The sequence below is a fragment of the Rattus norvegicus genome, chromosome 9 (genome assembly GCF_021556685.1).
Source record: "Rattus norvegicus strain SHRSP/BbbUtx chromosome 9, alternate assembly SHRSP_T2T, whole genome shotgun sequence".
NCBI classification, from domain to species: Eukaryota; Metazoa; Chordata; class Mammalia; order Rodentia; family Muridae; genus Rattus; species Rattus norvegicus.
In genome coordinates, this window is record NC_141542.1 from 20,567,115 (window position 1) to 20,595,064 (window position 27,950).

The 27,950-nt window shown below is 42.3% G+C and overlaps 1 protein-coding gene across 3 annotated transcripts; it reads right to left on the reverse strand.

The window, feature by feature from the left end:
* Positions 1-1,656: 1,656 nt before the first annotated feature.
* On the reverse strand, positions 1,657-21,504 carry LOC148003444 (uncharacterized). Of its 3 annotated transcripts, XR_015629360.1 has the most exons (6): positions 21,253-21,504; positions 20,734-21,099; positions 8,897-9,056; positions 7,439-7,570; positions 6,587-6,770; positions 1,657-2,446 (listed from the first exon to the last, which is right to left on the reverse strand). XR_015629360.1 is itself a non-coding variant. In XM_087568699.1 (5 exons), exons 3-5 carry the CDS (start codon positions 7,528-7,530, stop codon positions 2,441-2,443), a joined length of 282 nt encoding a protein of 93 aa, XP_087424825.1. In that variant the 5' UTR covers positions 7,531-7,570; positions 8,897-9,056; positions 20,734-20,896; the 3' UTR covers positions 1,657-2,440. The 3 variants fall into 3 exon arrangements, 2 of the variants coding, with proteins under 2 accessions (XP_087424825.1, XP_087424824.1); XM_087568699.1 differs by lacking the exon at positions 21,253-21,504 and having other exon boundaries at positions 20,734-20,896; XM_087568698.1 differs by lacking the exons at positions 20,734-21,099; positions 21,253-21,504 and adding an exon at positions 13,133-13,293.
* Positions 21,505-27,950: the final 6,446 nt, after the last annotated feature.

The window sequence follows — 27,950 nt, forward strand, 5'->3', positions numbered from 1 at the left end:
AGGACCCACCTATACCTCTCTTGCACATATACCGAAAAGATGATCCAACATACAACAGGGCACATGCTCCACCATGTTCATAGCAGCCTTATTTATAATAGTCAGAAAATGAAAAGATCCCAAATGCCCTTCAACAGAGGAATGGGAACAGAAAGTGTGGTACATCTACACAATGGAGTACTACAGAGATATCAAAAACAATGACTTCATGAAATTCATAGGCAAAGAGAATGAACCAGAAAATATCATCCTGAGTGAGTTAACCCAATCACAAAAACACACACATGGTATGCACTCACTGATAAGTGGAATTTAGCCCAATTGCTCAAGTTCTCCAAGATTCACAGACCAAATGAAATTCAGGAAGGATGACCAAAATGCTGATTCTTCACTCCTTCCTTTAAGGAGAAGAAGAATCCCTATTGAAGGGATAGGGAGGCAAAGTTTAGAACAGAGCCTGGAGGAATGGCCATTCAGAGTCTACCCCACGAGTGGCCTATACATATTCAGCCTCAAACTAGATAAGGTGGATGAAGCTAAGAAGTGCAGGCTGATAGGAACTGGATATAGATGTCTCCTGAGAGGCACAGCCAGATCATGTCAAATACAATGGCAAATGCTAGCAGCAAACCATTGATCTGAGAACTGGACCTCAGTTGGAGGAATTACAGAAAGATTGAAAGAGCTGAAGGGACTTGCAACCCCATAAGGACAACCATGCCTGCCAAGCAGAGTTTCCAGAGACTAAACCAATACCAATCACTATACAGGGACTGTGCCATGGCTCCATCTGCATGTGTATCAGAGGATGGTCTTCTTGGGCACAAATGGAATGAGCAGCCCTTGGTCCTAGGCTGGGAAAGTAGATGGCTGGTGAAGGGAATACTTTTATAGCAGAGGTGGAGGGCAATGGTATTCAGACTTATTTCTGGAAAACAAGGAAGGAATAACATTTGAATTCGAAATGAAAAATATCCAACTAAAAATCAACAACAACAAAATGGTATTTTGAGCTTCGAATCAAAAAAAGCCACAGTCAGGAAACAGAGAATTGTATGCTTCTGGTTTTCTTCAAATATGCTCAGGGCCCAGGTAGGTTCTGGGCCCAGGCTGAACCAAGCAGGTTCCTGCCACTGACTTCTCCTCTATTCCTGTTTCCAGAGGCATCATGCAGATTAATATTGGGCCAGAGATGTGGGCAGAGCTGGTCAGAAGTGGCTTTCTTTCCTGTGGTCTCAGGATTATCTGCATTCCTGGGTGATCAGCATTTTCTGCCCCGGGATTTGGGTGCAGGATTCCCGATGGCTTTAAACTCCCTTATACCATGTTTATATGTCCTGGGAGGTGTTACAGAAAAATTAATGTTTATCCTATTAATTTGGTCAAAACTCTCATCGACAGAGTATAATTTAGAGGTAACTATATATTTGACAGCAAGCATACACAGTGGGTAATGTATGCATGATGAAGTTGAAATTCAGAGTTGGAAACACAGTGCACAGTGACTGTATAAATGCCTGTGAATCTCAGTCTGACTGGGAAGTGATTTGATGCCCAGTCCCCATGAGAATGCAGAGATCCATCCCTCCCTGATAGCTGTGGGACTTCAGATGTTGACACTAATGATCAATAAAGAAGGTTCTTAAGAGTGAAGAGTTTGAGATTACTCCTTTATTGACCAGAATACATCCAATTTACTTGATAGTAACCAGATGCAGGTAGTCAATATATACAGTCTATATCCTTATCAAAATAGAAAAGCAAATGAAGAAAACAACAACAACAGATAAATAACAAATCTTCAAATGAATAGAAGGAAAACCAAATAACCAAAACAATTAAAAATTAACCAAACTTTAAATAGAGGAATTGCACTAAGCATTTTTTGCTGCTCCTTTTGCAGAATAGACTTATAGCCTGTGGCTTGCCTTGGAGACATAGTAGACAAGCAGTTAGTGATGGTAATAATCTTTTCAAGAGGAGTGGAAGTAGGTCTGTTTTGTTGGAGTGGGGGTATTAAGGAAAAAGCCATCCAACACTGAGTAGAAATTATATTACAGACTTTGTCCCAATTCTGTCCAATATTGTGAACTGATCTCCATGAAACTCTTCTGGATGACCCACAAGGACAAGTACAAATTTACATGTGCACAGTCTTTCTGGATGACCAGCAGCTCTTGATTGATGTGCATCAGCACTTCTCTGAGTCCCTCAAAAAGTGTACACTTGCTGGAGAGAGGCATGGTGAAAATACAGTGTATTCAATCCAAAGAAATCAAACTACAGGAGGAAAATGCAGTCCACAGTTGCTATGGACATTACAGGTGAGATGCAATAGTGGTGTATTTGCTGTGCACACTTAGTTCTCCTCCTGTAGCTCTTCTCTCCAAGGGAGATCTTGTCCTGGACTGTGTCATGTTCGAGTTTCTGCTGGAGAATTTCAGACCTAGCAGAGCAAGGGAAAAAAAGGTTTAGTGAGTGGTTGTCAATTCGGCTCTCCCTCATATATCAGCTCTATTCAGTTGGACAATCCAGCATGACCTGTCAGCTGAGGTCAGTCCCTGCATCCCCAAGTGTCCTAGAGTACCTGCGCTTGGATTTATATCTCACCTTTCAAACTGTTAGAATTTGAACTGTGGACTATGCACTGTACTGGGATTAAGAGAAAAATGAGCATTTTTTTCCCACTGGTCCAGGTATATGACACTGAATAATAACATTGTAGCTATGTCTGAATCTGAGTTCAAGAGAGGTATGAGCAACCTAGAATACCATGTGGATTCCTTCTGGAGAACATGCCCAGAATTGAGGTGAAATTTCTGATTATGTTAGCACTGAAGGAACCCGTCTAGTTTCTATTTGTAACCACTGAGTCTGCAAATACACAGGGAAGCCATCTCACATCAAATCCATGGGAATTGCATAGATCCTGTAATCACTGAGAATGTGCTCCATGCAAATCTTCCCAGCGTACACATGGACATTAAAGGTGATTGTGATGTAGAAACAGAACAGCACCCCTGTAAGTCTATGGCTAGTGTAAGGCAATTTGTGAGAGGACAGAAGAGAAAATGTCCTCAGATATTTCCGGAGAGATCACAGGAAGAAAGGAGTAGAACATAGCAAGAAATCCAGAGGATCATATATATTGTTTCATGGGCAAAATTCACATGAACTGTACCAGAACAATACTCTGAGTAGATCTTTAACTGCCTGAGGCTGAAATCCAGGTGGGGTGGTCATCCACCCAAAAAGGGTATTTATATAGGGAAGGATATTCAAATGGCTTCTTCCAGCCTGTGTTCCTACCTGAACATTAATGCTTAATGTAAAGATTCCCCAGGATTCGCTGGAGGCATAAAAAAAAATGTTGAGTGGGATATGTACATAGTGGCCAGAGCCTATAGACAGCTCAGTCAGTGATGTGCTGTCCTCCCATAAACCGTCATAGAGTCAGGGTTCTTTTTCCATTAACAATCTGGCTTAGCAAGTCCCAAAGGCTGTGTAGAGCTGTCTTGTTGCTCAGCAAAGGATCATATATTGGTGGTGGACTAGACTCTTGTTCTTGTTCACTCTTTCAGACTTTCCCCAAAGTGTGCAACTTCTTCTAATCGGAGCTGTCTTTACCATAGCCTGAGTGACTTCATGCCCAAAGCTAGAATCATAGGAAATCTCCATAACCAGGATCCAAATCAACAAATTTTCTCCCCGTAATGTGATTGCTCCAAAGATAATTTGAATAAGTAAGTAAAAGCTTGCATGGATTATCTCACACTGAATCAGAATCTATGGAAGGGCTCCATCGTATGGTACACTTTTACTCCTTGGCTGATGGACGTCTGGATAGATTCTCCTTCAAGGTTACTCTGGGACCACTACAACATTGATGCTCCCAGTTGCAATGGCAATACCTACTCCTTGTTGTGGAATCACTGGGTTAACTAAAATTTCTGTTCCACTTTCTGAACATGGCTTCTCATAGGGCTACCTGTTCTTACACTGTCAGACCCATTTGAAGCTCATCATTTCTCCTAACCCATTGAGGCTGAAATTAACTGAGAGAAAATGATGTTGATTGACAGCACTTGCAGAATGCTACACAGATAACATAGAGGAGCGCTTTGGATTATCTGTGCACCTAAAGGGGTCCCTGAAACTGCCCTGTTCTTGCACCACAGCATAGCTATTGGGCTTTTTCTGGATGACGATACAATTCCAAGCAACTCAAATTCTCAATGAATAAAATCCAAGCCAAACTCCCAGGGGAAGTTGTAGTGTGCCAAGGTAGCTCGAAAGAAATGGTAGCAGGCAATGTGAAAAGCAACCTTGGAGAAGACACAGTGAGTGACATAACCTTCCAATGGGCTTTCACAATTCACAAAGAACAGAGAAGCAGAATAAACTCATGGATTTTTCTAGAGAAGCCTTGCCCTTACCTCCCAGTACTCCATTCCTTTGATGTGCTCCAAAGGATTTCAATGCAGATCAGTAGTTTTGCCCCTAATCACTTGAAAATCTAACTTTACAGGTGTTTTTGTGTCCTCGTTTTGGGGGTTGCATTTCTAAAGGATTTTATTGTCCTGCTTCTACACCATAACAAAAAGGGACCTGCAAACTCTACGCCTGTACCATTTGTTACTCCTGTGAAACATGACTCACTTGAACATATTTCCAGTCCTCCCCCAGACTTCACAAGATAATTCTGTTCTGAAATTTTTGGAAACAATAAATTAGTAATTTAAGTGTCCTTTTCTTGTACAGAGCTAGATGGAGATGCCAAATGACTGGGCAGCTCTATTTCATGTTTCATGGATGTAAAGTGAACGCTTAGAGTACTTTTCTCATGAAACTTGGAAATAGAGGGAAACACACGTTCACTACTGCAAACACACACACACACACACATATACCCACACACACACACCACACAGACACACACACACACAAACACACACAAACACAGACACCCAGATACACACTCACATGCACAAATGAAAACTTTGCTCTTATGCAGCACATTTCCTGTTGAGTGAGGAATTAGTGGGAACAATGCTGTGTACAAGTCTCTTAGACTCAAGCAATATGTGCTGCCCTGACCTGTACTCATTTCCACTTCAGGAAACCTTTCTATGCAGATACTTGCTGGTCCGATAAGTAAGTTACATGTTCTGCACAGATAGCCTAAACAACACAACATCAAATCCCCAAGAGAGAAATTTCTAGGAAAAGACTCCATCAAGCTCTATGCTGACTCATCATAGGCCCCTCACTAAAACTACCCTGTTTCCTTCATAGAAGTCTTTGGAAGCACCAGAGAAGACAGTAACTCATGGTCAGTTCCGAGGAACATTTGATCACATTAGAGTTCCTGTGATATAAAAACAACCTCAATGTCAGTCAGTAAAAGGCTAAATAAATAACATACAGTGAATTTTCTGAAATGCAGCACTGTGTACAATATTGGGAGGGAATCTATCCTGAAAGAATGCAGTGCCCATGATATAGTCAGCAAAGCAATGTCAGCAGAGGGTTGCACTCTAGGATTCCATGCAAGATCATGGGGAAGCCAATAAGACAATACAGAATCTTTCCGGGGGATAACTCTGTTCAGGTAAAGTAAAGAAATCTAATCCTTATTTTTAAAATAGCTAAATGGTTTAAGAATGTGTTGAGACAAATAAGAGAGGGGGCTCCACTAGGAACTGGATGAATGATGCAAAGACTGCTGGCCAGCACAAAACAGGAAGCTTCATGTTTGTTGAGAGACCTAGGCTTAAAGGACTAAGTTAGATAATGACTGGACAAAACTGCATGTCATGAACTGGCCTCCCCGCGTGCTCCCTAAGATGCAGGTCAGCACAGCAATGCACCTTTCTTGGTGAGAATTGGGGGTACATACGGATAACTTTGTTCTTGAAGTCTCAAGTCTCTCATGCCAACCCTCAGCCTTTGAGAAACCTTTTCCACATCCTTGCTCTTCTAACCAGCTTCAGGTTGTAAGGCCCAGTTATGAACTCTCAGGGGCACTCAAGTAAGACAGGATTGACATACTGATACACAGGCTCTGTAGTTACCCAAGATCTATGAAGCATGAAGTCACCGTCTTCATATATAGGGACATGAGGGGAGGAAGAACAAAAGCCACCACAAATGACAATGAGAACCATTTCTTTGGCATTTCCACCAGGCTCTCCTCCTTGAAAACTACTTACTTCCTGAGTCTCACATGATCCTGAAAATAAAATGAGCTCCAGGCTTTTGCTTCATCCCTCAAAGCCCTGTTCTAGTCTAAAGAGGGGTTCCCACATAGCACCCTCCATACATAATGGCATGTAGTGCTGTGCTGTGTGATCAACCTATCTCCCTTAATGAAGTGCAGATTCTCGAAGAGGAGGAGCATTTGCTTTCCAACATGCAGTTTCTTGAAAAGGGGCTATCTCCACAGAAAGCCTTGTAAACCATCACATGAATGAACACTTGGATGAGACCTAGGTCAGGACATGGATCAGTCAATAGACAGTTACATTGGTTTGTCTATGATTATGGTAAGACATGAGAACAACCTGACCCTGAGGCCTAACCCTACCTGCTGTTGCTTGGCTCTGGGGTCACAGATGTTCATTCCGGCCTCTTCACAGAACCTCTTTGTCTCCACAGAGGATGCTGGCAGTTCAGTCTGCTCCACCAGCAGTTTTCTCTTCTCATTCAGCAAAATCTGTATATTGTTCTCCAATTGAGCTTGTTCACGCAGGAGCTGGGATTGCCTGATGCTGAACCACAAACAAACAATGGTAAATCCCAGCCAGCTTCTATTTGCCTGTCACTCCTGCAAGTCCAGTCATCCCTTCAAGGGCCCTCATCCCCAGAAATCACCAGAATAGAGCCACACTATACAAGTTAGCACCAATTAGAGGAGGTCAAATCCAGAGGATACATTCCTTGTGAATCAAAGTACTTCTGAAAATCCTGACACTAAGACGGTTTATATAAATCAAGGAAGAAGAAATGGTCCATATGGGTGCTTATATGTCCATAGTATGCTGAAAACATCTTCACGTTGTGGGGAAAGCCCCTCTGAGGGGTGGTTGAAGATCCAATAGCTGTATAGTCTTTCCATGTGTTTCTCATGGATCACAGATCTTTAAATCTCCTGTCAGAGTTCTAGAGATTCAGAGTTGATTGATATTCCCATTATGGTGCAAACCTTTTCTATCTTGAGGATCTTTAATGGGGAAAAAACAATTGGAGGGTCTTCTACACCCTTCACATGTAGGACAACTGAGTCCAAGAGCTACAAATCTAAGACCCTTGCCACAAGGCAGGCTTCTTTTTAAGAGTCAGACACTACAGAACCAGAGCCCTGACTTTGGTTCAAAGTCACACAGGACAGAAGCATTCCCTGCCTAGTGCTGGGTTCTCATCTCTGTCAGCGACTCACCGGTAGGAACTGTTCACTTGTATGAGCTCCTTGTACCTCTCCATGGCATCACTTATTGAGTTGGTCATCATTTGCATAGCCATCATTCTCATCTCATGTTCGGATTGAAGGACTGGCAATTCGACATGCAGCCTGGGTTAGGTCATGGCCAAAGGAACAAATAACATTTTGAACTCATGATTTCAGAATTAGGTGAAATGTAAATAAAAAATATATAATAAAACAGTTCAAATTCAAGGAATGGTGGAAGGGAAGAAAGTGGCAAACTCAAAAACCAGACCAAAACCCAAGAGTGAGACTCAATCCACAGAAAATATTTCCATGTACATAAGCAAACATTTGTTTTGATATAAGGACTCCTTGGAATCTTGGGGAGATATGGTTCTGCAAAGACTCACTATATAGGAGAGGGCAGAGCCTGAGAGCTGCCTGTTTGGGAATAACAACGGTCAAGACCACAGTGACCATTTCTAGGTCACAATGAACAATCCCTGGATAGTTAAAAAAATAAAAAACTAAAGATCAAAGCAGGTGAAACAAATTAGGTAAAATCAGACTGTTCTCTCGATTACTTAAACTCAGTATGTACCACATACTTGCTCCTTCAAAGTATTTGTACTGGTTAAGTTTATTATCCTGGGCACAGGACAACAGAGCCAAGGGACCAATTGGAGGGACCTGAGCTTCAAGAGCTGGCCAGGTGAGCATGATGGAATTGACTAGTTCAGGAAGAAGATTCCTCCAGTCTGTGCCACAGCTTTGGGCCCAAGAGAAAGCTGTGATGACATTTCTCTTGTTTTGAATACTCAATCCTTGGTTTCTATTGTTACATGAATTCTCAGAGGGCATAAATATGTTTGACAGGGAAGAGGATTTATAGCACCTCCTCCCCTCAGGAGAGTCCTGTGTGCCACCAAGGTATACAGAAGGAGCAAAGTGCTCTGTAGATCAATGTGGGCCTCCACGTACTCATCACTATCATGACCTGCAAACTGTCCATCACACAAATTCTCAGACCCCATCAAAGGTCCCAGACGTCCTGATCCTGAGTAAAACACCAACAAATACATCCACATATATACATACCAACCCATATCCAAAAACATTTAGAATGCCAACTACATCCATGGAGGTGCCATAGAATCAGTGTATAATGAACAAATTCAGAGGAAAAGAGTGATGACCTGCAGGCATTTCATTCACACACACACTTGCAGTAAGTGTGACCAGGTCCTTCCAGCTGTTGACAGAACCAATGCATCTCCAACCACCTCAGGCTCAACTACAAAACAGGTTAACCCCAAACACACAGCACCTAGCTTATCTCACAAGCTAATGCATGCCAAGTCTCCTTAAAATCCAGGATGAGAGGTGAAACTCTCTCGTGCTATGAGGAAATCTTGGGTTAGCAGAGAGAGAGCACAAGACAGTGAACAGGTTACTGGACATAATGATTACCTGTGGTCCCAATCATCATAGATATAAAGGTCCAGGATTTGGTAAAGTTCATCCCTCTCGAATTGACACTTCTGGATTTCAAATTTGAGTTCCTCCAGTTCCTTTAGACACTCCACTTGCTGACTTATGACACTTTGGGATGATGCCTTCCTACCAAAACCTGTAGATAGATAAACCCAAGTTAATTTGCATATTTGATGGCCCATGGGAGGAAAAGACCATTCCGAATACCAAAAGGCAGTTGAGGAAGATGAAATGGTAGACTGGGTGAATCCCAAAATAGCAGAAAAGCTATTTTGAAGCTGGACTTTAAGCTATGACCCTCTTCCCAACCTCTAATGCAATACACGTGCCACACTCACTATTATAGGACCCCTGGCACTGAGAGTTATAACCTGACTGAGACATAAACATCTGGGATAATGTTATCTCATATCAGATGTGGTGCAGTTAATCCTGGAGTTCATAATGCTTAGCTCCATCAAGCTCTAATCATCTATGTTCCAGTCCAAAGTGTCTGAGAACTCAATTCATGACTAGGGGTGCATCCTTCCTTGTTCTCACCATAGAGACTTATGTAACCTACAGTAATCTAGAGGATGAAGTTCTTCAACTCCCAACCATGGATGGTCACATTGTTAATCTCACAGTGCCTCCTCCTGCCATTCATTGACATTCACAGTTAAAAAACTTCAAGAAAAGACACTGAAGGCTTACCACTTTATGTCTTTCAAATTTAAGATTAGGAACTCCTGACTCTTGGTTTGCCTTTGAGAAATCCCAAGGCTCCTGCTTGTAAGGCCTAGCCTTAGAAGGCACATCTCAAACCTACCTCCTTGAGGATGTTCCCCAACTCTGCCCAGGACTCACCAGGCCTTCCCCAGAATGATTTCCTCCTTCCTGTTTCACTAGAGAGGGGGTCAGCTTCCCTCTGACCTGGTATGGTCTCTCCTTGATCTCCCCTTTCCTTCCGAAATAGCCTGAGCAGCTGGCGAAACATGCCTGCTTGTGAACCGAAAGGGAACGGAAGAAAGATCCCAAAGGCAGTTGGTGTCACCACAACACTGGTGACATCACAGAAGATTCTAGGGATCTCTTAGATACAATAGATTGCCCAGTGAAGTGCTTACTGGTGATGTCACTGGAAAGTTCTATGGCCTACCTACTAACCAGCTCTCCCCAAACTAATGATTTTCTGTGGGGACCCTTTCCTCCAGTCTCTCATGTGTCGCTGGGAATACCATTTGGCAACCTCTATTTCAAAGCTAGATATGTCTTCCTGCTTCATTAGAAGTCAACAATGCTTTTGCTGGGGAGGGCTGCTTACAACCCTGAATTTGAGAGCAGATTTTTCTTAGCACCCAAATCTCTAGGGACCAAGGAGGAGGGAGACTTTACTTAAAAGTAAATCTACTACTTGAGACAATGCATGTGACACACATTTCCATTCCTAAGGTTTTCCCTTTTTCTGGAGGCCAATATATTTCTTCTATACCTCTGAGTGTATAAAACCTGGAAATATTTGCTTACTGTGCAGTCCTTGACAGCCGACATTGTTTCCATTTACATATCCATGTATTTCACAAAATCAATGGTCTATAATCCTATTTCTTTTGCAATAAAAACTCCTTTTCCATGGGAACATAGTGATCAACTACAGGGCATATATAAAAGAATAAGTTTCTGTCCCTTTTATATATTATGTAGGATATCTTCCTTTTCTCAAATATAACAAGACAATTAAATTGGACATCAGTGAGCAAATGTCAACCTGGACCTTGTGTTACTACATTGTAACTACGTAGCCATCACTTTTACAATATCATTCTTCCTGAATAGCCAAGTCCAGGCATGAGAATATTGGGGGCTGCACCATGATCTTTTACTTCTAGCAAACATAACAATCAGGAGAACGGGAAGGGAGTGGAATGGCGTGAGGTCAGGTTGAAGCTCAATTTTAATGGGTCCATAAGTTCTGGAGGGTGTCCATTTGGCATTGTGATATGTGGATTCTGTCTTCTTATCCTAGGTTTTATAATCCCACCTGAATGTGTGCTATAATGCCACCAAACCTCACAGATGTAAGAGTGAAAATCATGTATGACGTTTCTGGGAAGAACTCTGCCTTTTACTACCATCTGGAGTTATACAACATCACTATACAAAGCTCAGAAGAGAGGGGTGCAGATGTGCGGGCCTTAGAAGTTGAGGATCTTTTCTTCTGATTAAGCCACTTGTTTTTCCTATGTAATTTTTCCCTTGCTCTTTTACTAATGGTGGCTGACTTCTTTCCTGGCCTGAGGTAGACTGGAGTCCAATCTTGTGGATTATTGAACCTTCTATTTTTGAGATGACAGGCCCACCAAGGGTCCTACTGCATACAGAAGGTGTGAATAATTCTCAGGGGCTGGAGTAAGTTAAAAACGTCTGTGACAACAAAGAACTGATTAAGAAAACAAGAGCCCAGCTGCTCATCAAGATCACAGTTGTATGATAGTAAGAAAATGTGAATAGGCATCAGGTGAAAAGATAAATTAATTAGGAGGTCATAGGCCTAGAAGGGTTATCCTTTGCTCTCAGTGGAGCTGCCCTTCTTTCTGCCATTCCTCGCCCTCTGCCACAGGACCAGAGACTTCCCCAGACAACTGGCTGGCCTTGCCAAAGACCTGGCAGGGCTTCTCCCTGCAGAATAGGACATGTAGAGTCCTTGAGGACTCACCAAGAGGTCTCCTCCACACAGGTTCCTTGTTGTCAAAGGGAAATGTTCCTGCAGAATCCTGCCATGGCAGCAGGAATTTCAACCTGGCTGCTCTTGGTCCAGCTCACTGGGTGCAGGCCTGAGGCCCAGGGGTATCTGGGGAAAGAAGCAGCACACACTACCTCACAGCTCTCTCTTTGTTGGATGCAACTGCTAGGACTGTGATAGGATTTTTGTTTCTTTGTGTGTTTATTAGAAATACCTACAAAGCTGATTAAAGTTGTAACATGCCTTCATACCCAGAATGCAGAATGTTTTTAAATCATTGTTGTTCCTGTTTTATGTTTGGATTTTGTTCTTTAATCCCCTCAGGAAATTTCCCTGTGCTTAGAATGTTAAGCACATGCTCTGGAGGGATCGATTATTCAAGTTAGGCAAAGCTTTTGTTCTCACCATCACTCCACAGATGATGCCATTACTTACTTTCAAATAAGAAAACAGTCATAGAAAAGTAAATTAACCTGTAAGCTATCACAGAAGAAACACATCATGATTGTGGAATGGTAACCCAGTATTTTGTATTTCCTAAGTTATTTTTATTTTAAACTTTTTTATTGGATTTTTTGGGGTACATTTCATTTTTTTTAAATCTTTAAAGGTATCTTTTATTCCTCTCCTCCCATTTACAAGGTGGAATTTCACCTGTGATTGTTAGTCCAGATAGTTTGGTCAATGGCTTAGATATCACCTTGGCCTAGTTTCCTTGGCATAAGCTGAGTTAGAAGCAGACTCAAAGATTCAGGACCAACAAATAATGAATTCCACTACATCTGGATCCCCAGCCTCACAGCCAGGAAGGGACTGGATTTCCATTCACTATTTAAAAAGATGCAGTTCATTAACATGTAAAAAAATTTCTCAAGTATATTAAAGTGTTTACCATGATCATACAGTTTTTCAAATACCTGGCATTCATCTTTTTCCAAATCCTAAAATTTCTTTCTTATTCACATTTTTTGATTATTTTTGGCATTAGTATCATTTTTTTAAATTTTAGTTTTTTTAATAGATATATATGTTTTATTCAAACGTTATTCCCTTTCCCAGCTTTTGGTCCATAAACCCCCCTGCCGTGCCCTCTCCCATATATATGGTCCCCCAATCCATGCCACTTAGAAACCCCTTCCCGGATATTTCCCTGCACTCAGGGTCCAACCTTGTTAAGAACAAGGGCTTCCCCTTCCACAGGTGCCCCAACAAGGCTATTCTCTCCTACATATGCAGTTGGACCCCTGGGTCAGTCCACGTATAGTCTTTTGCTAGTGGTTTATTTGGTTGGCATTGCTGTTCTTATGGGGTTGCAAGCCCTTCAGCTCTTTGAATCCTTCCTCTAATTCCCATAAATGGCGTCCTGCTCTCAGTTCACTAGTTTACTGCCAGCACTGACCTCTTTATTTGAAATGCTCTGCATGTGTCTCTCAGTGGAGATGTATATCCAGTCCCTTTCAGTAAGCACTTTTTAGCTTCATCAATCTTACCTAGTTTTGGTGGCTGTATATACATGGGCCACATGTGGGGCAGGCTCTGAATGGCTGTTCCTTCAGGCTCTGCTTTAGATTTGGCCTCCATATCCCCTCCTATGGATACGTTTGTTCCCCATTTTAAGAAGGTGTGGGAACATCTGCACTTTGGTCATCCTTTTCTTGAGTTTCCTGAGATCTGTAGATTGCATCTTGGGTAATTTGAGGTTTTGGTCAATATCCACTTATCAATGAGTACATACTGTCAATGAGGGGTGCTGAGAATCTGGAAGAGAATGGGGGACAAGAGACGTGACGAAGGACTCCAAGACAAGAGTCTGATCAAGGCGACAATTTTATTTTTCCCAAGGCTGAATTTGTACCATAAAAAGGGTAACAGAGAGAGGAGAGAAGTAAAAAACAATTACCCACGCCAAGGACACAATATTCATGTGGTCAGGGAATCGGCTGATGTTGACAGGTTGTCAGAAAGTTCACAGGTTTGTCATATCTATTAGTCAGCAGGATGTTGGTTTTTCAGGAAGGTTACAGGTCATGACATTGGGTATCTTAACGTCACACGTTATCATATGATTATTCATCTTGACCACCACATTTGTATTAGTCTTCTGCAGCTGGCTGGGGATTTTCCATGAACCCAGTCATACTTAATGGTAACCATAATAATAACATCAATAATGGAGGGCTTCAAGGCCATCGCTACCAAGAGCATACCAAGTGTGTTTTTCTGTGATTGGATTACCTCACTGTGGATGATATTTTCTAGTTTTTTCCATTTGCCTATGAATTGAACGTAGTCATTGTTTTTGATAGCTGAGTGGTACTCCATTGTGTAGATGTACCACATTTTTCGAATCCATTCCTCTGTTGAAGGGCATCTGGGTTCACTTCAGGTTCTGGCTATTATGAATAAGGCTGCTATAAACTCAGTGGATCATATGTGTTTGTTTTATGTTGGAGTATCTTTTGGGTATATGCCCAGGACAGGTATAGCTGTGTGCTCAGGTAGTGCAATGTCCAATTTTCTGAGGAACCTTCCGACTGATTTCCAGAGTGCTTGTACCAGTTTGCCATCCCAGCAACAATGGAGGAGTGTTCCCCTTTCTCCACATCCTCACCAGCATCTGTTGTCACCTGAGTTTTTGATCTTAGCCATCCTGACTGGTGTGATGGGAGATGTTTAATAGCAGTTTCTATGTCTTTATGAGTTACGGGTTTGTTTCGAAGGTATATTTATTCCTGATTTAACTGTGGTACCTGGTATCTGTATAGAAAATTGTCCATTTCCTCTACATTTTCCAGTTTTGTTGAATATACGTTTTTGTAGTAGGATTTGATGATCTTTTTAATTTCTTCAGATTTTGCTGTTATGTCTCCCTTTTATTTCTGATTTTATTAATTTGGATACACTCTCTGTGCCCTCTGGTTAGTATGGCTAAGCGTTTATTTATCTTGTTGATTTTCTCAAAGAACCAGCTCCTGGGTTTGCTGATTCTTTTGATACTCGGTTATGTTTCTTCTTGTTTGATTTCAGCCCTGAGTTTGATTATTTCCTGCTTTCTACTTCTCTAGAGTTTATTTAATTTTTTCTAGAGCTTTTAGGTGTGCTGTGAAGCTGCTGAAATATGCTCTCTCTTGTTTCTTTTTGCAGGCACTCAGAGCTATGATTTTTCCTCTTAGCGCTGCTTTTATTGTGTCCCATAAGTTTCAGTATGTTGTATCTTCATTTTCATTTACTTCTAAGAAATCTTTAATTTTTTTCTTATGTCTCCAATGACCAACCAAGTTGTCATTGACTTCAACTTCCATGTATATGTGGGCTTTCTGTCCTATTTGTTGTTATTGATCAGTAGCCTTAGTCCGTGGTTTTTTGATAGGATACATGGGATTATTTCTATCTTCCTGTATCTGTTGAGGCCTGTTTTGTGACCGATTATATGGTCAATTTTGGAAAAGATACTGTGGGATGCTGAGAAGAAGGTATATCCTTTGGTTTTAGGGTGGAGTGTTCTATAAATATATGTTAAATACATTTGGTTCATAACTTCTGTTAGTCTTTCTATGTCTCTGTTTAATTTCTGTTTCCCTGATCTGTCCATTAATGAAAGTAGGGTGTTTAAATCTCCTACTATTATTGTTTGTGGTGCAAAGTATGATTTTTTTGAGCTTTAGAAAGGTTTCTCATGGTTTAGGGACACAACTGCTATATACTTGACAAATATAGCAATCACGCAGAACATATGTAGAAAGCCTGTGACCGTTGGCCATATGAGGATGAGTGTCTTTCAAATATCATCATGATTTTTGGTAAGATCTTCCCTGTAATTGGTGGCATGGCTTCCCACAAACATGGTCCAGTTGTCTAAAATCTACTCCTTGGTAAGAATCTTTTTTTATCTGACTCATACACCAGATGCCAGAACTCACCCTGTGCATGGTCATAGTCCTGAGGGAGGATCCAGTGGCGAATCTCATCCTAGTCCAGCTTCCCATCCTTGTTCAGATCTGGGAAATCATTGAACTGCTCCCCAGACAAAACCAAGTCTGTCTCAGGGCAATTGTCCTCGTGAGAAAAAGATGTTCACAATGTACTCATCCTGGTCCACAAAACCATCCCCGTTCTTGTCGATATCCTCCAGGGTTTCCAGAACTACAATCTCCTTCATATGTTCTAAATCCTCTTAGTGTAGAAAAGCAATGAACCCGTCCTGAGTAGCTGTCAGGTCACCGTCAAGGCCTTAAACCTCCTCTCATCTCATGGAGGCAACTTTTTAAAGTTGTGATGATCAGAGCTATCTTGGAATTCAGCAAGGTTTCCCAGGTAGTAGCCATAGTTGGCCTGATTGTATTCTTCCCAGGAGATCTTTTCGTATATGTATCCCAATCCTTCCAGAGTTTAGCCACATTATGGTTGATGTATCTTTTCTGTACCTGTTTGATCCAAACTTTCAGGTCTTCAGTAGTAACAAGGCCACCTCCATCACTGTCAATTGGATCAACAATTTTCCCCAGCCTCTCCTGCTCTCGTCCAGGCTTACTATCAAAGGTCTTGGAGTCCTCCTTGCCCAGGAAGTCCTCATGATTGTACAGGAAGCTGTCCTAATCCTCTGGTGGCCACTCACCCAGCTCTGAATCGGGACAAACCATGTGCTCCTTGCTCATCATGCTCTTGGCCCTGAACACCAGGACCAGTGCCAGCAGCATCCCATGGGGAGTCCCAGGCTGACACCATACACCACAGTCGTGATCAAAGGGAGGCAGCAGGGAAGGAGGTGCTCAGAGCATCCTTAGCCGCTGTCCATCCCCAGAGAGGGCTTTTGTTACATTTCAAATGTTATCCCTTTTCCTGATTTCCCATCCACTAAACCCCTTATAACACGCCTCCCCCTTCTACTGTGAGGGTGTTGCCACCCACCCAAACTCCCAGGCCGACCTGCCTCCCTGTTCTGGTTTCCTCTATACTGGGGCATAAAGCCTTGACAAGACCAAGGGCTTCTCCTCCCATTTGTGCCCAAGAAGGCCATTCTCTTCTACATATGCAGCTGTAGCCATGGGTCTGTCCATGTGTACTCTTTGGATGGTGGTTTAGGCCCTGGGAGCTCTGGGTGTTTCTTACTGTTGTTCTTATGTGGCTGTAAACCCCTTCAGCTCCCTCAATCCTTTCTCTTAACTCTCCATTTGGGACCCTGTTTTCAGCTAAATGGTTGACTGCAAGCATCTGCCTCTGTATTTGTCATGCTCTTTACCCCACTCTTTTGAGCAGATCACCACAGAGCAACAAAGATGTATTGTCTTGGCGTGATGATGTATAGACAAATAGTTGATTTCTTAATTCCTAATGATGGTTCTATAAGAATTCCTAAATTAGATTAGTAATTTTAAGCTTTTATAATAGGACTGCTATTATGTTTTCTCTGGTGATCAAAATTGCATTGAGATCTCTTCTATTCTTAAAGTGTCATGAGTGAATTGCTTCTCCAATACCAAGGAGGCATCTACAAATTAGAGCCCATCCTAAGAGGGTATAAACCAATTAACCAAAGTTCATAAAAGGAGAACAAATCATTTACTATAGGTGCATGGACTGAACATAAATAACTGACTGGATTTGCCTATAGGTAATTTCACTTATTTTTTTCTCATAAAAATTACAGCTTTTAACTCTCCATGAATGTGCAGAGCTGGTGACAGATGGTGACTGTTTATCCTGAGGATTACTCTTCATGGATATGCATGTAAACATTCTCTGTCGTAAACTGATTATCCAACTTATGATTTGAATTCCTGTGCAAACTTGTGGTGAACATTTCACCATGTGATGCTGTGTTCAGAAAGATATACAAATACTGAGTACAAAGAGAGAGAAGCTTTTTAGACAGAACTGAACTGAAGAGAACAGAACTCAAGAAGAACTTAGAAGTAAAGGCACAGCATTGAGAGGAAGGCCTTGAGAGTAAGGAAATTATTGTGTCATAAGAGCAAGAGGAAAGGAGATAAGAAGAAGAGAGCAAGGAGAACCTCTTTAGTCAAACTTTATGGAGGGAAACTTTTGTCTTTTAGGAAAACTGAAGAACTTAGAAATAAAGGTTAAAATCACTGCTCTTCAGCCTTCAGTCAGGCTCACTGGCTAGCCTGTGCTCTTCAGTCAGGTTCACTGGCTAGCCTCTGCTCTTCAGTCAGGCTCACTGGCTAGCCTGTGCTCTTCAGTCAGACTCACTGGCTAGCCTCCGCTCTTCATTCAGGCTCACTGGCTAGCCTCTGCTCTTCAGTCAGGCTCACTGGCTAGCCTCTGCTCTTCAGCCTGGCTCACTGGCTAGCCTCTGCTCTTCAGTCAGGCTCACTGGTTAGCCTCTGCTCTTCAGTCAGGCTCACTGGCTAGCCTCTGCTCTTCATTCAGGCTCACTGGCTAGCCTCTGCTCTTCAGTCAGGCTCACTGGCTAGCCTCTGCTCTTCAGACTGGCTCACTGGCTAGCCTCTGCTCTTCAGTCAGGCTCACTGGCTAGCCTCTGCTCCTCAGTCAGGCTCACTGGCTAGACTCTCCTCTTCAGCTGGGCTCACTGGCCGATGGAGCCCTAGCACATTGCTTAACCATCTGCTCATGACTGCGTGACTACGCTGACCACCTGACCGCCCTGACTTCTTAAAGTCATTCTCTAGAAAGAGCACAAGAAACCAAAGAGAAACACCGCAGCAAACTTTTCCCATGGGCTTTGCTTAACCTTAAGTGCTTTCATTATTTCTTTAAAAGAGTGAAATATAATTTAGGCTATTTATATGTCCAAGAGAGCTGTGCAGTAGTCATTGCTTTAGGGAATTTGGTGCTAAATCAAAAGATTCCTTTATTCTATTACGATGTTATCTGTATGCTGTACGATGTATGTTTAGAAAACACAAAACTAAATTCCTAAATCTAGATGTTTTAAGACATCAGCTCATGGAGAAACATATCTGCTTACCTATCTAGACTGGCCTTTTTTGCTATACTGCAGGTAAAATCAATTTTCCACACTAATTCCATGATTTTCAAGAATGATTAAGAGTAAAATATGTTGAACATAATGGCCAGAAAGGGGGTTCTGTCAAGTTGTCTTATGTGGGTCAAGATACCAAGCTATAACTGGTCAACCTAAAACCACCTGTTCCCAAAACTAACAGAACTTACAGAAAATACATACTTTCTTATCATTCCTCCTCCCCAATGGTCAGTGATTTATTGAGCACCTAATACGGTCCTAGCACTGTGCATCTAAGGGTGTAATGGTGAATAAAAAGCTTAATAAAAAGCCTTATTAAGTAATAAAGAAAAATGAAACATAACTTTGAAACTCAGAATTCAATATAAGAAAACCACCATTTCTTTAACTGGTGATTTCTGAAAACTTCATCATTTTTTCCATGGGCTTCTACAGTAATGATACTCAGTCTTGATTTTGTAAGTCACAAAAAGCAAGTCACACTTCTTTCTTGGCTCCCACAACTGTCAAAGAGAACAACACTGTCACTGTCCATTTCGCTTCCCTATCAATCCTGCTATGGATGGTAATGAATTCCAGTCTTTTCAATGTGAAAACAGGCCACCACTTGAGGGGAAAGGTTATTAAAATTACCCAAAACCGTATATTCTCTAAAATTTTCACATAGCATTTTACTGATATCACAATGTAAATTCACCACAAATATTTATCCAATGAAAATATTGAATAGCTCTGCAAATAGGAGCGATAATCATATATACTTGAAAACAACTATCATGGAAACAAATGACGTAATAGGAGAAAAGTTACATCACTAAAAAGTACAGAAGCAGCAAAAAAGACACTACATTTCTTGGTTTGAAAGTTAGGTGATACACTTGATCTCTAAAGACAGGCAATGTACTTGATTTTTAAGCCCTTCAACTGTGCCCTGTCCACACAGAAACTACAGTAGATGACAATCTTTTGTAAGATTTATTGATTTATATGTGAGACCATGCAGCTGTCTTCAGACACAACAGAAGAGGGCATCAGTACTCCTTACAGATGGTTGTGAGCCATCATGTGGTCGCGGGCATTTGAACTCAGGACCTCTGGAAGAACACTTGGTGCTCTTACCCATTGAGCCATCTCTCCAGCCCTCACAATGGCCTCTTACACAGCATCACAGTGGTCTATTTCACTAGATGGCTCCAGGGTGATAACAGAGAAACTTTCACAGTTCCTGAGCACTTCTGAGTTCAAACACCACCAGTGCCCAATCTGTGCTGTTGGCACATTCTGACCTTCTCCTAAGGGTTGTCAGCCACAAAAGGGACGGGTTAGCACCAGACAGCATTCATTGCCCAATCCTAAAAACCCCCTCGATTCTGAAAAAGCCACATTCCATGCTTGCTCCAAATTTGAGGAAGCCAAATGGTTGATCTGGCTCAAGGCTCCTCTTTTCTTAGCTCATCAACTTTCTTCTTCCACTTCTTGTCACAAGAAGTATGTTTTTATGCTGCAACTACACTGCAGTGTTTGAAGGAAACCACCATAAACTCTGGGTGTCACCTCTTGAAATTTAAAATTCACAAAACAATTCATGGCTTTCTAATCAGCACCATGGAAAATAAACAAAAACAAGAAAACCATTCCAAAGGAACTTGCTGATCTGGAGGCCTGCTCATAGCAGGCAGGAAAGAATTAAATTATGCAGAACTGTAATCTGCATAAATTGCCTGAGGTTTTAAGAAAATATATTCCCACGATCCCCATCCTTTAACATAGAATGAAAACATTACAGGGAGTGTGCCACCAGGCTAAGCTGCCTCTGAAAAGCCTGTCCTGCCCTGGCAGGTACAGGTCATTTAATTCTAAGTCAATCTAGAGAGAGGTGACAGCCCCAAGTTGCTCTGGGGATGTCAGAGCACAGCTCTCATGCACACTCCGATCACCTCTCCATTCTTTCCCAATGCCATAGGCTTTCCAATCCCTGCTTCAGCTCTCCATACATCCCTGAACCCTCCCTTCCCCTACCCAATGGGCTCACTTTGCATTGCCTCCTTCTGCCACTGCTTTCCCAGGGCTGGGGTGGGGGCGGCCCAGAAGGAGCCTAAGGAGGGACGCGGGTCTCCTAGGTACCTTGATGATGCTGCTCTTAAGGTGCAGACCGCCCTGCTTGAGGCTTGCTGTCCCTGGGGAGCAGACCGGAGGTCGGGCTAGGGGTCCGCGCGGGCGCCAGGCCTCCAGGTTCCCTGGCAGGACTAGCCTTGGCTTCTTCCCTGGACACTGCAAGGGTGGAGTCGCCGTTGGAAACCCCGCCACTGTCTTTGCGCGCCCTCCCGTGGCCGAGGTGACCCCCAACGCCGTTACCGCCCCCTTCTCTGTCAGCTTCTTCTGATTTTTCTTTTCATTTTTTTCTTTTCTCTTTTTGTTCGCGACGTGGCGCCTGCGAAGAGCTCGCCTCCAGGAAGGAGGACATCGTGCAGGCAGAATCACCTCTGGGCCCTGCCGGGGTCGGACAGGGAGAGAGAGGAGTCAGCTTGGGCTTCGGCGCCCCGGCTGCCAGCACCCGCGGAAGGAAAACTCACCCAGGCACACGCGCTGCTGCCGGCGCCAAATATAACGCGAGCGCCCCGCCCCCTCAGGCCCGGCGCTCACCCACCAGCTCCGCGTGCCCTGAGGCCCGGCTCGGGCGCGGTCGAGCTGCGGGGTGGGAAGGACACGTGTGCCCACTCCGTGGCGCAGACAACACCCGGAGGCAGGACAAGGGGAGGCGCGTGGTGTGGAGCTCCGGGCTCCGCTCAGGCCCGTCAGTCCCCTCTCAGGGCCCGCTGAGGCCGGGGCGGCTTCTTCCGGCCTCCAGGCCCACTGTGACCAACCTGAGGCCATCACAGCCGGAGCTTCCTGGTGCCCCAGGCTGGAGGCTTGGGCATGGCGATTGTGGTTGCCACTCTCCTAGGCCGGTTCAGCAGGGCACAAGCCACCACCTGCTGTCCTCACCTGAAGGCATCTTGATGGGGCTGAGAGCCCACATCCAGCAGGTGAGCCTCAGTGCTCAGGGCCATGGTCTTGGGTCTGCACCTTGTTGCCAGCCCCTCACACATATGGCAGCATCACACATATGGCTCCTTCTACCAACCGCCACTAATTACCATTTGGACATTCCATCACAGTGTTCTCAAGAAGAAAGATGCAAACAATCACGAAAAGAATGAAATTTAAAATCTTTTTTATCAGGTTGGAGAGATGGCTTGGTGGTTAAGAGCGCTGCTTCTCCATTGCTCACAAGTTCAATTCCCAGCAACCACATGGTGACCCACAACTATCTGTAGTGGGATCCAATGCCCTCTTCTGTCTGAAGCTCTCTTCTGACATGCAGGCACACTCGCAGAGTGTTCATGTACAGAAATAAATAAATCTTTAAAAATAAAGCCTTCTAATCAGTTAATGTATCTACATCTAGAAGCTAGAAAAGGGTCACAGCAATATTAAAAATAACTCAGAAATAGTAAAGGGATGTACGAGAGTCACAAAATTCACTGGGCAAGATGGTTTATACCTGCAATCCCAACACTCACAATGCTGAGGTAGGTGGATTGCCTTGAGTTCAAGGCTAGACTAAAGTGTGAGTCCTTGTACTAGAAAACAGAACACTTGAGGAGGGGATGGAGAGAGAGACAGAGAGACAGAAGAGACAGAGAGACAGAGAGGGAGACAGAGACAGAGACAGAGAGAGAGAGAGAGAGAGAGAGAGAGAGAGAGAGAGAGCTTGATGTCATTTCCTGCACTGATGACAAGCTACTGAAGAATGTGAATGTCTCCTATCAAGCACAGAGAGTGCTAATGACAGAATGGGTTTCTTATTAAGATATCATAAACTATAGATGAAAAGTAAAGGAATGTATAATAAATAAAAGAGAAATCAGACATCGGAAACCTAAATTTAGAAGACTGTATATGTTTAAGTCACCTGGAGGGAATGGACGATGTGGGGGAGAGAATAATCAGAATAAATTATATATGTGTATGAAAATGGAAACTAAGAGCAACCAATGAAAAGAGAAAAGCAGGTTTATTTTACGATGAAATTGAGTTCCCATATGACACTATGTAACATTTTGTAAATTGATTATATGAATTATCAGCAATAAAAATCAATTGTTATTAAAGATGTGGTTGTGTTCATATTAATTAGAAATGTTTTAAATTCTTTTTATTTATTTGCTTATTTATTGATTGATTTTTTTTAAGATAGGGTTTTCCTATATAGACCAGGTCGACCTCAAAAAACAGATCCACCTGCTTATGCCTTCAAAGTGTTAGGATCAAAAGTGTATATTCACACATGAAAGTTACATTCTTAAAGTGATAAAAAAGAAAGTACAGTTATCAACATGGTAAAATTATTGAACAGTGATCAAGTGAATGGAAATATCAGAAACACATTTAAGGCATTAGGTCACTGTTGTTAAAAGGATCTTAAGCAGCATATATAATTCAAATCATCCAGGAGACACATTTCGAAAAAAAACAAGAAACTGGGTAAAGATGATTTAAATTTTTTAATCTATTAAAAATTTTAAAGTGCATTCGATATGAAAGTGTAAGTGATATACTTCACATTTTTGCTTACATACCATCTTCAATTTTATGTGCATTCTGCAAATATTGTCCATGTTTATTCAGGCTCTTAATATTTCCCCATGACTGATAACATTCACAGAAATCATATTGAGCAAACTGTATATGTTGACGTATAATAGAATTGTATTCTACACAGTATAGCATAGAAATATGTATACATAACTTCCCATATGTGTGTATATACATATGTAAATGGCTCAAGAAAATGAGTATCACTTTATCATTGTAGTATTATTTTCATCAAAATCCTCAGAACATTTAAATGGCATCAAATACTGACCAGATTGGCAAAAAACAAAAAAAACAAAAAAAAAAAAAAAAAAAACTCCAAAAAATAAAACTCTTATAAAGAATCTAACGATACTAGCAAAAGATGCAAAAATATTAAAGTCTCAATGAAAAAAAAAAGCCCAGATGAAATACTGTATATTTTCTCAACTCTAGGATAATGTATTTTTGTACAACTATCAATAAAAGGCCTGAATTTTGAAGAATTCAAAAGTAGTGCAGTATAATTATGCAGTGGACAATACTGTTGCATACCATTTTACATAACTGCATACACTCTCGTTCTTTTGTTCCGTGGTCTAGCAACGAACTCCGGTAGATTTATGGGGAACTCAGGTAGATTTATGGGGAACCATTGCACTGTAGACTTAAACTGGATTAATTTGGGGATGAGTAAGTCGTATTTTGTTAAAGTTGCTTTAAAAATAAACCGTTGGATATTAGTATGGCAAGTAATTCTCCCTAAAGGAAAAACCAGACACCAAGAACCTAGACCACTTCTGTCCAGGAGAAATTTCTAGATGATAGAAATATTCTATATCTGCTGTGTTTCTGGCTATGGATTCTGGCTGGCTGTTTGCCTCCTGGTTTGCCTGCTGTGACTAAAGAGGCAGATTTTAGTTCTAAGTTTAGTTCATCTCAAATAGCCATGTGTGACCAGTGGGTGCCATTTGGACAGTGTAGCCACAGAAAACTGAAGCAGTGTAACCAAAGACTCACCTAGGAGTCAGTTGACCTCCTAGAAGGTGACTTGGGAAAACGTTGGCATTGATAGCCTCTTGGGGAGCTCACCTTCACCAAAAACAAACTGTGAATCCTTGCTCTTCTGAAATAGTCATAATGCAACTGGTCTCACACCCACCCCAACCCTCACCAAAGACACTTGAGAGGGAGCTGAACCCACTGTGTGCTTTAGATTTCAATTTAGAAAGCACTTCCTTCAAAGTGGAGCAGACTGAGATTGCCAAGTCCTTTGACTGGCTCCAGGAACTTGGGCCTGACCAGGGGTGAGGAGGAAATGAAGAATGACATTGGGCACACTTACATGGGGAAGGCTGGGTCCATGAGCTGGAGAAAATGCAGCATCCCAGAAGCTCAGCATGTTTATTATATAGAGCTGGCCAGGAAGCAGGGCTGTTGCTCCAGGCAGCAAGGAGGTGGGCATTACATGCAGATAAACAAGGAGGGGAGGACTATGCATATGTAACTGACAAGGGGCAGATTTAGCTAATCTCAGTAGGAGCAGTCTCTGCAGCTGGCAGTCTTCAGGCTGTAAATATCCAGATGGGACCAGGGGGAAAGGTAGAGTAGACTTTACCTGCACACACTATCAACACCATCCTGAGAAGGCTTTGTCATGTCTCTGAGCCTCAAGGGGTATGGGGGTCTTTGCCTTTTCCCCATGGATAAATAGCTTTGGGTCCATGGCATGGTCATATCATTTTTACAACACACATCCTCTTAGGGCTGCAGTTCCTCAGGACTTCCTCTGCTCCCACAGTGAGATCTCAAAAGAAAAACAGAAACCAAACAAAGAAAAAATGTGCTCAGTGAACTGGTTAATTCCCTAAACTATACAAACCCAGTGTCCTAAGTCTAGGACTTCCTCAAAAGCTACAGAAAATCCTGTGGACCTAAAATAAGCAAGAAAAAAAAAAGAAAAAAGGAAGAAAAAAAAAACAAAGACCCTTGTCCCCTCCACAAAAAATGAATGGGAGAAAAAATTATTAAAGGTTTTCATAGAAAATTGTTTAAGAAAAACACACGGGAATTGTACTTAATAGAATTAGTGTGCTGAGATGTGAGGCCCACTCACAGCATGCAGCATTTGGAAGTCTCAGACAACTTAACAGAAGAGCACTCCTAATTATTCTTTGTGACCACTCTCCACATACTACTCACAGCTTAATACTAACCTTCATAATTGAGTTGGGGATAGTATTCACTATAGCAGATAATTGAAGCATTTGTGCACACACACACACACACACACACACACACACAAACATGCACACAAAACACACACACTCACACACACACTCACACACATACACACAGACACACACACATGCACACAAAACACACACACACATTCACACACATACACACAGTCATACACACATGCACACAAAACACACACTCACACACACACTCACACATACACACACTCACACATACACACACACAAAACACACACAAAACACAAACAAAACCCACACACTCAGGAGCACACACAAGAGAAATGCATATTCTATGAAGTTTCTTGGCATATTTTTATTTGTAAGCCTCAATGCTGGAGTATTCTTGGTTTTGCAAAAAGTGGGGGGAAAAGTGTGGCTTAATTTTCCCCCTTTTGAAATGACAGGTATCTGTGTGTTAAACATACTCTGATGGCTGTCCAGGCTGCCTCGGCCTATTTGACAGCATCCAGGTCACCTTGGTCAGGACACTGGTTGCTCTTCTTATTGGCAACTGGTTTGCATCACAAGAGTTTTTCACATCCTTACCAATATTAGAAGTTTGGTGACACAAGCAGCTTGACAAACAGTAAAATTATTGTGGTTTTGCCTTTCTGGAGGACATTAAAATTTACATGTTTTGCATATGGCTTTTTTTCTTAGCATTTAGTCCTGCTTTAGCACTGTTCAAATGTGGCCATGCAGCCAGCATCCCTTTGCTCCAGGCTCTCAGCACCCCATTCCTGTCACTGATCTGATGCATACTTGGTCCCAGAGATGGACAGCAGAGGGACTTGACACACAGCATCCATTCTGCTCCACTTCTTTGCTTTTTGTACATTCTTTACAATGGCTATTTCTTGATTTATTATTACTATGAACCTGACTTTTCTTGATATTTTGAGATACGATCTTATTATGCAGCCCAGGCTGGCCTTGATTTCCCAATTCTCTGGCCTTAGTCTTCCACCATTCCCTGATTCTCAATTTGTTATTAGAGGTAGTTGTATGGGCCCATTTCCAAATCAAATGTTCTTCTGGCTTTATGACTTTGCCCTTTCCACAGACTTTTATTAATTATGCAAAGTAGATGGTGTTTAATGTTTAAATACTAGATATATTAACTCGTCAGTCCCCAAGACAACTCTGTGAATTAACACTCGTTATCATCCTCACTGTGCAGATAAGGGAATTGAGTCACACAAAGGTAAAATAACTTCTCCAGGTTGAACATCTAACGGGTGTGAGAGCCAAGCTTTGAGTCCAACTACAAAGTAGATCGGCCTATAATGTGTCTGCTGCTGCTGTATATTCAAATGGTAAATTCTGTACCTTAAGGTCTGGTTGCTCCAAGACAAGGAGATACTCATGTATACCAGATTTTCTTTCTTTCTTTCTTTCTTTCTTTCTTTCTTTCTTTCTTTCTTTCTTTTTTTCTGTCTTTTTTTTTTTGCCTCCTAAGTTATCCCTGATTGGTTAATAAAATCCCTACAACATGGGCTGGGCAGAAGAGAGGGGACAGAGCAAAGTTTCCCTGGGCCTGGGGGCTCAGGCAGGGTCCACAAGGAGAGGGAAAGGACATGGAGGAGAAGGAAGGAGACAGCACCCCATAGGGTAGGTGGATCGTGAGTGTATTACCATGAGGGGCAGCCTGTCAGAACAGGAGTGGCCCAGGCAGAGCATGGCAAGCAATACCTCGGGGTTATGGACAGGGAAGCAGAAAAAATAGCACAGAGGGTTGTGTCTGCCCAGCTCTAGTACTTTAAGGCTTATTCTAAATCTAAAAGTTTTGTGTCTTTTATTTGGGAACTAAATGATCTACGGTGGGGGAGAAACCCCCTAATAATATTTACTGTAGCAATGGCCACTCAATTATTGTGGTATTTTAAATATAACACAGATTGAATTTCACAATTCAGATGCAAGGCTTTTTATGTTTCCAATGCGACTGTACACCTGAGGTCATGTCTAGGTATAGAGACAGAACATGGCAGAAATGCCTAGAACATTTTAAGGTCACCACACCAACCAAATGAAAGCCACAGGCTATACAGACTATGATGGATGAGGAGAAGGCTTAGTGCTCTCTGGGAGTCCCCTTCCCTAGACTTGGGATAAGCCTACCAGTAAGCCAAGACATATTCCTCTTTCATTTCTCAAGGAGCCAGGGGTAGACCCACATATATGATTTCTTTGCCTGCAGGGTTTTTTTTTCCAAGCGCTGCCCTGTTTGAGGACTTGGCAAAGGTAAGCACCATCAGAGGAAGGCCAGCATATGAATTCTGTATAACTCTGCTCTGACAGCATGTACCTATCAAGTACTGGAAGCCTTGCTGGAAAGATTAATCAACCTCTAGGATCAAAAGGAAACAACCCGAGGGCCATATGGCTCTAAAGCAAGTCTGGAACCATAGCCCAGTATGGAAGTTCAGCCTTGGATCTTACATCAAACAGCGTTAGCATCCA

Bases quoted from the DNA above. Each gene is read 5' to 3' on its own strand.
- LOC148003444 (XM_087568698.1), bottom strand. From the start codon at position 13,223: ATGGAGGCCAAATCTAAAGCAGAGCCTGAAGGAACAGCCATTCAGAGC. The intron at 9,057-13,132 runs GTAAGATTGATG...ATCTATCTACAG, and splicing joins TATACAGCCACCAAAACTAG to GTTTTGGTAGGAAGGCATCA. The intron at 6,771-7,438 runs GTGAGTCGCTGA...TTTGTGGTTCAG, and splicing joins CAAGTGAACAGTTCCTACCG to CATCAGGCAATCCCAGCTCC.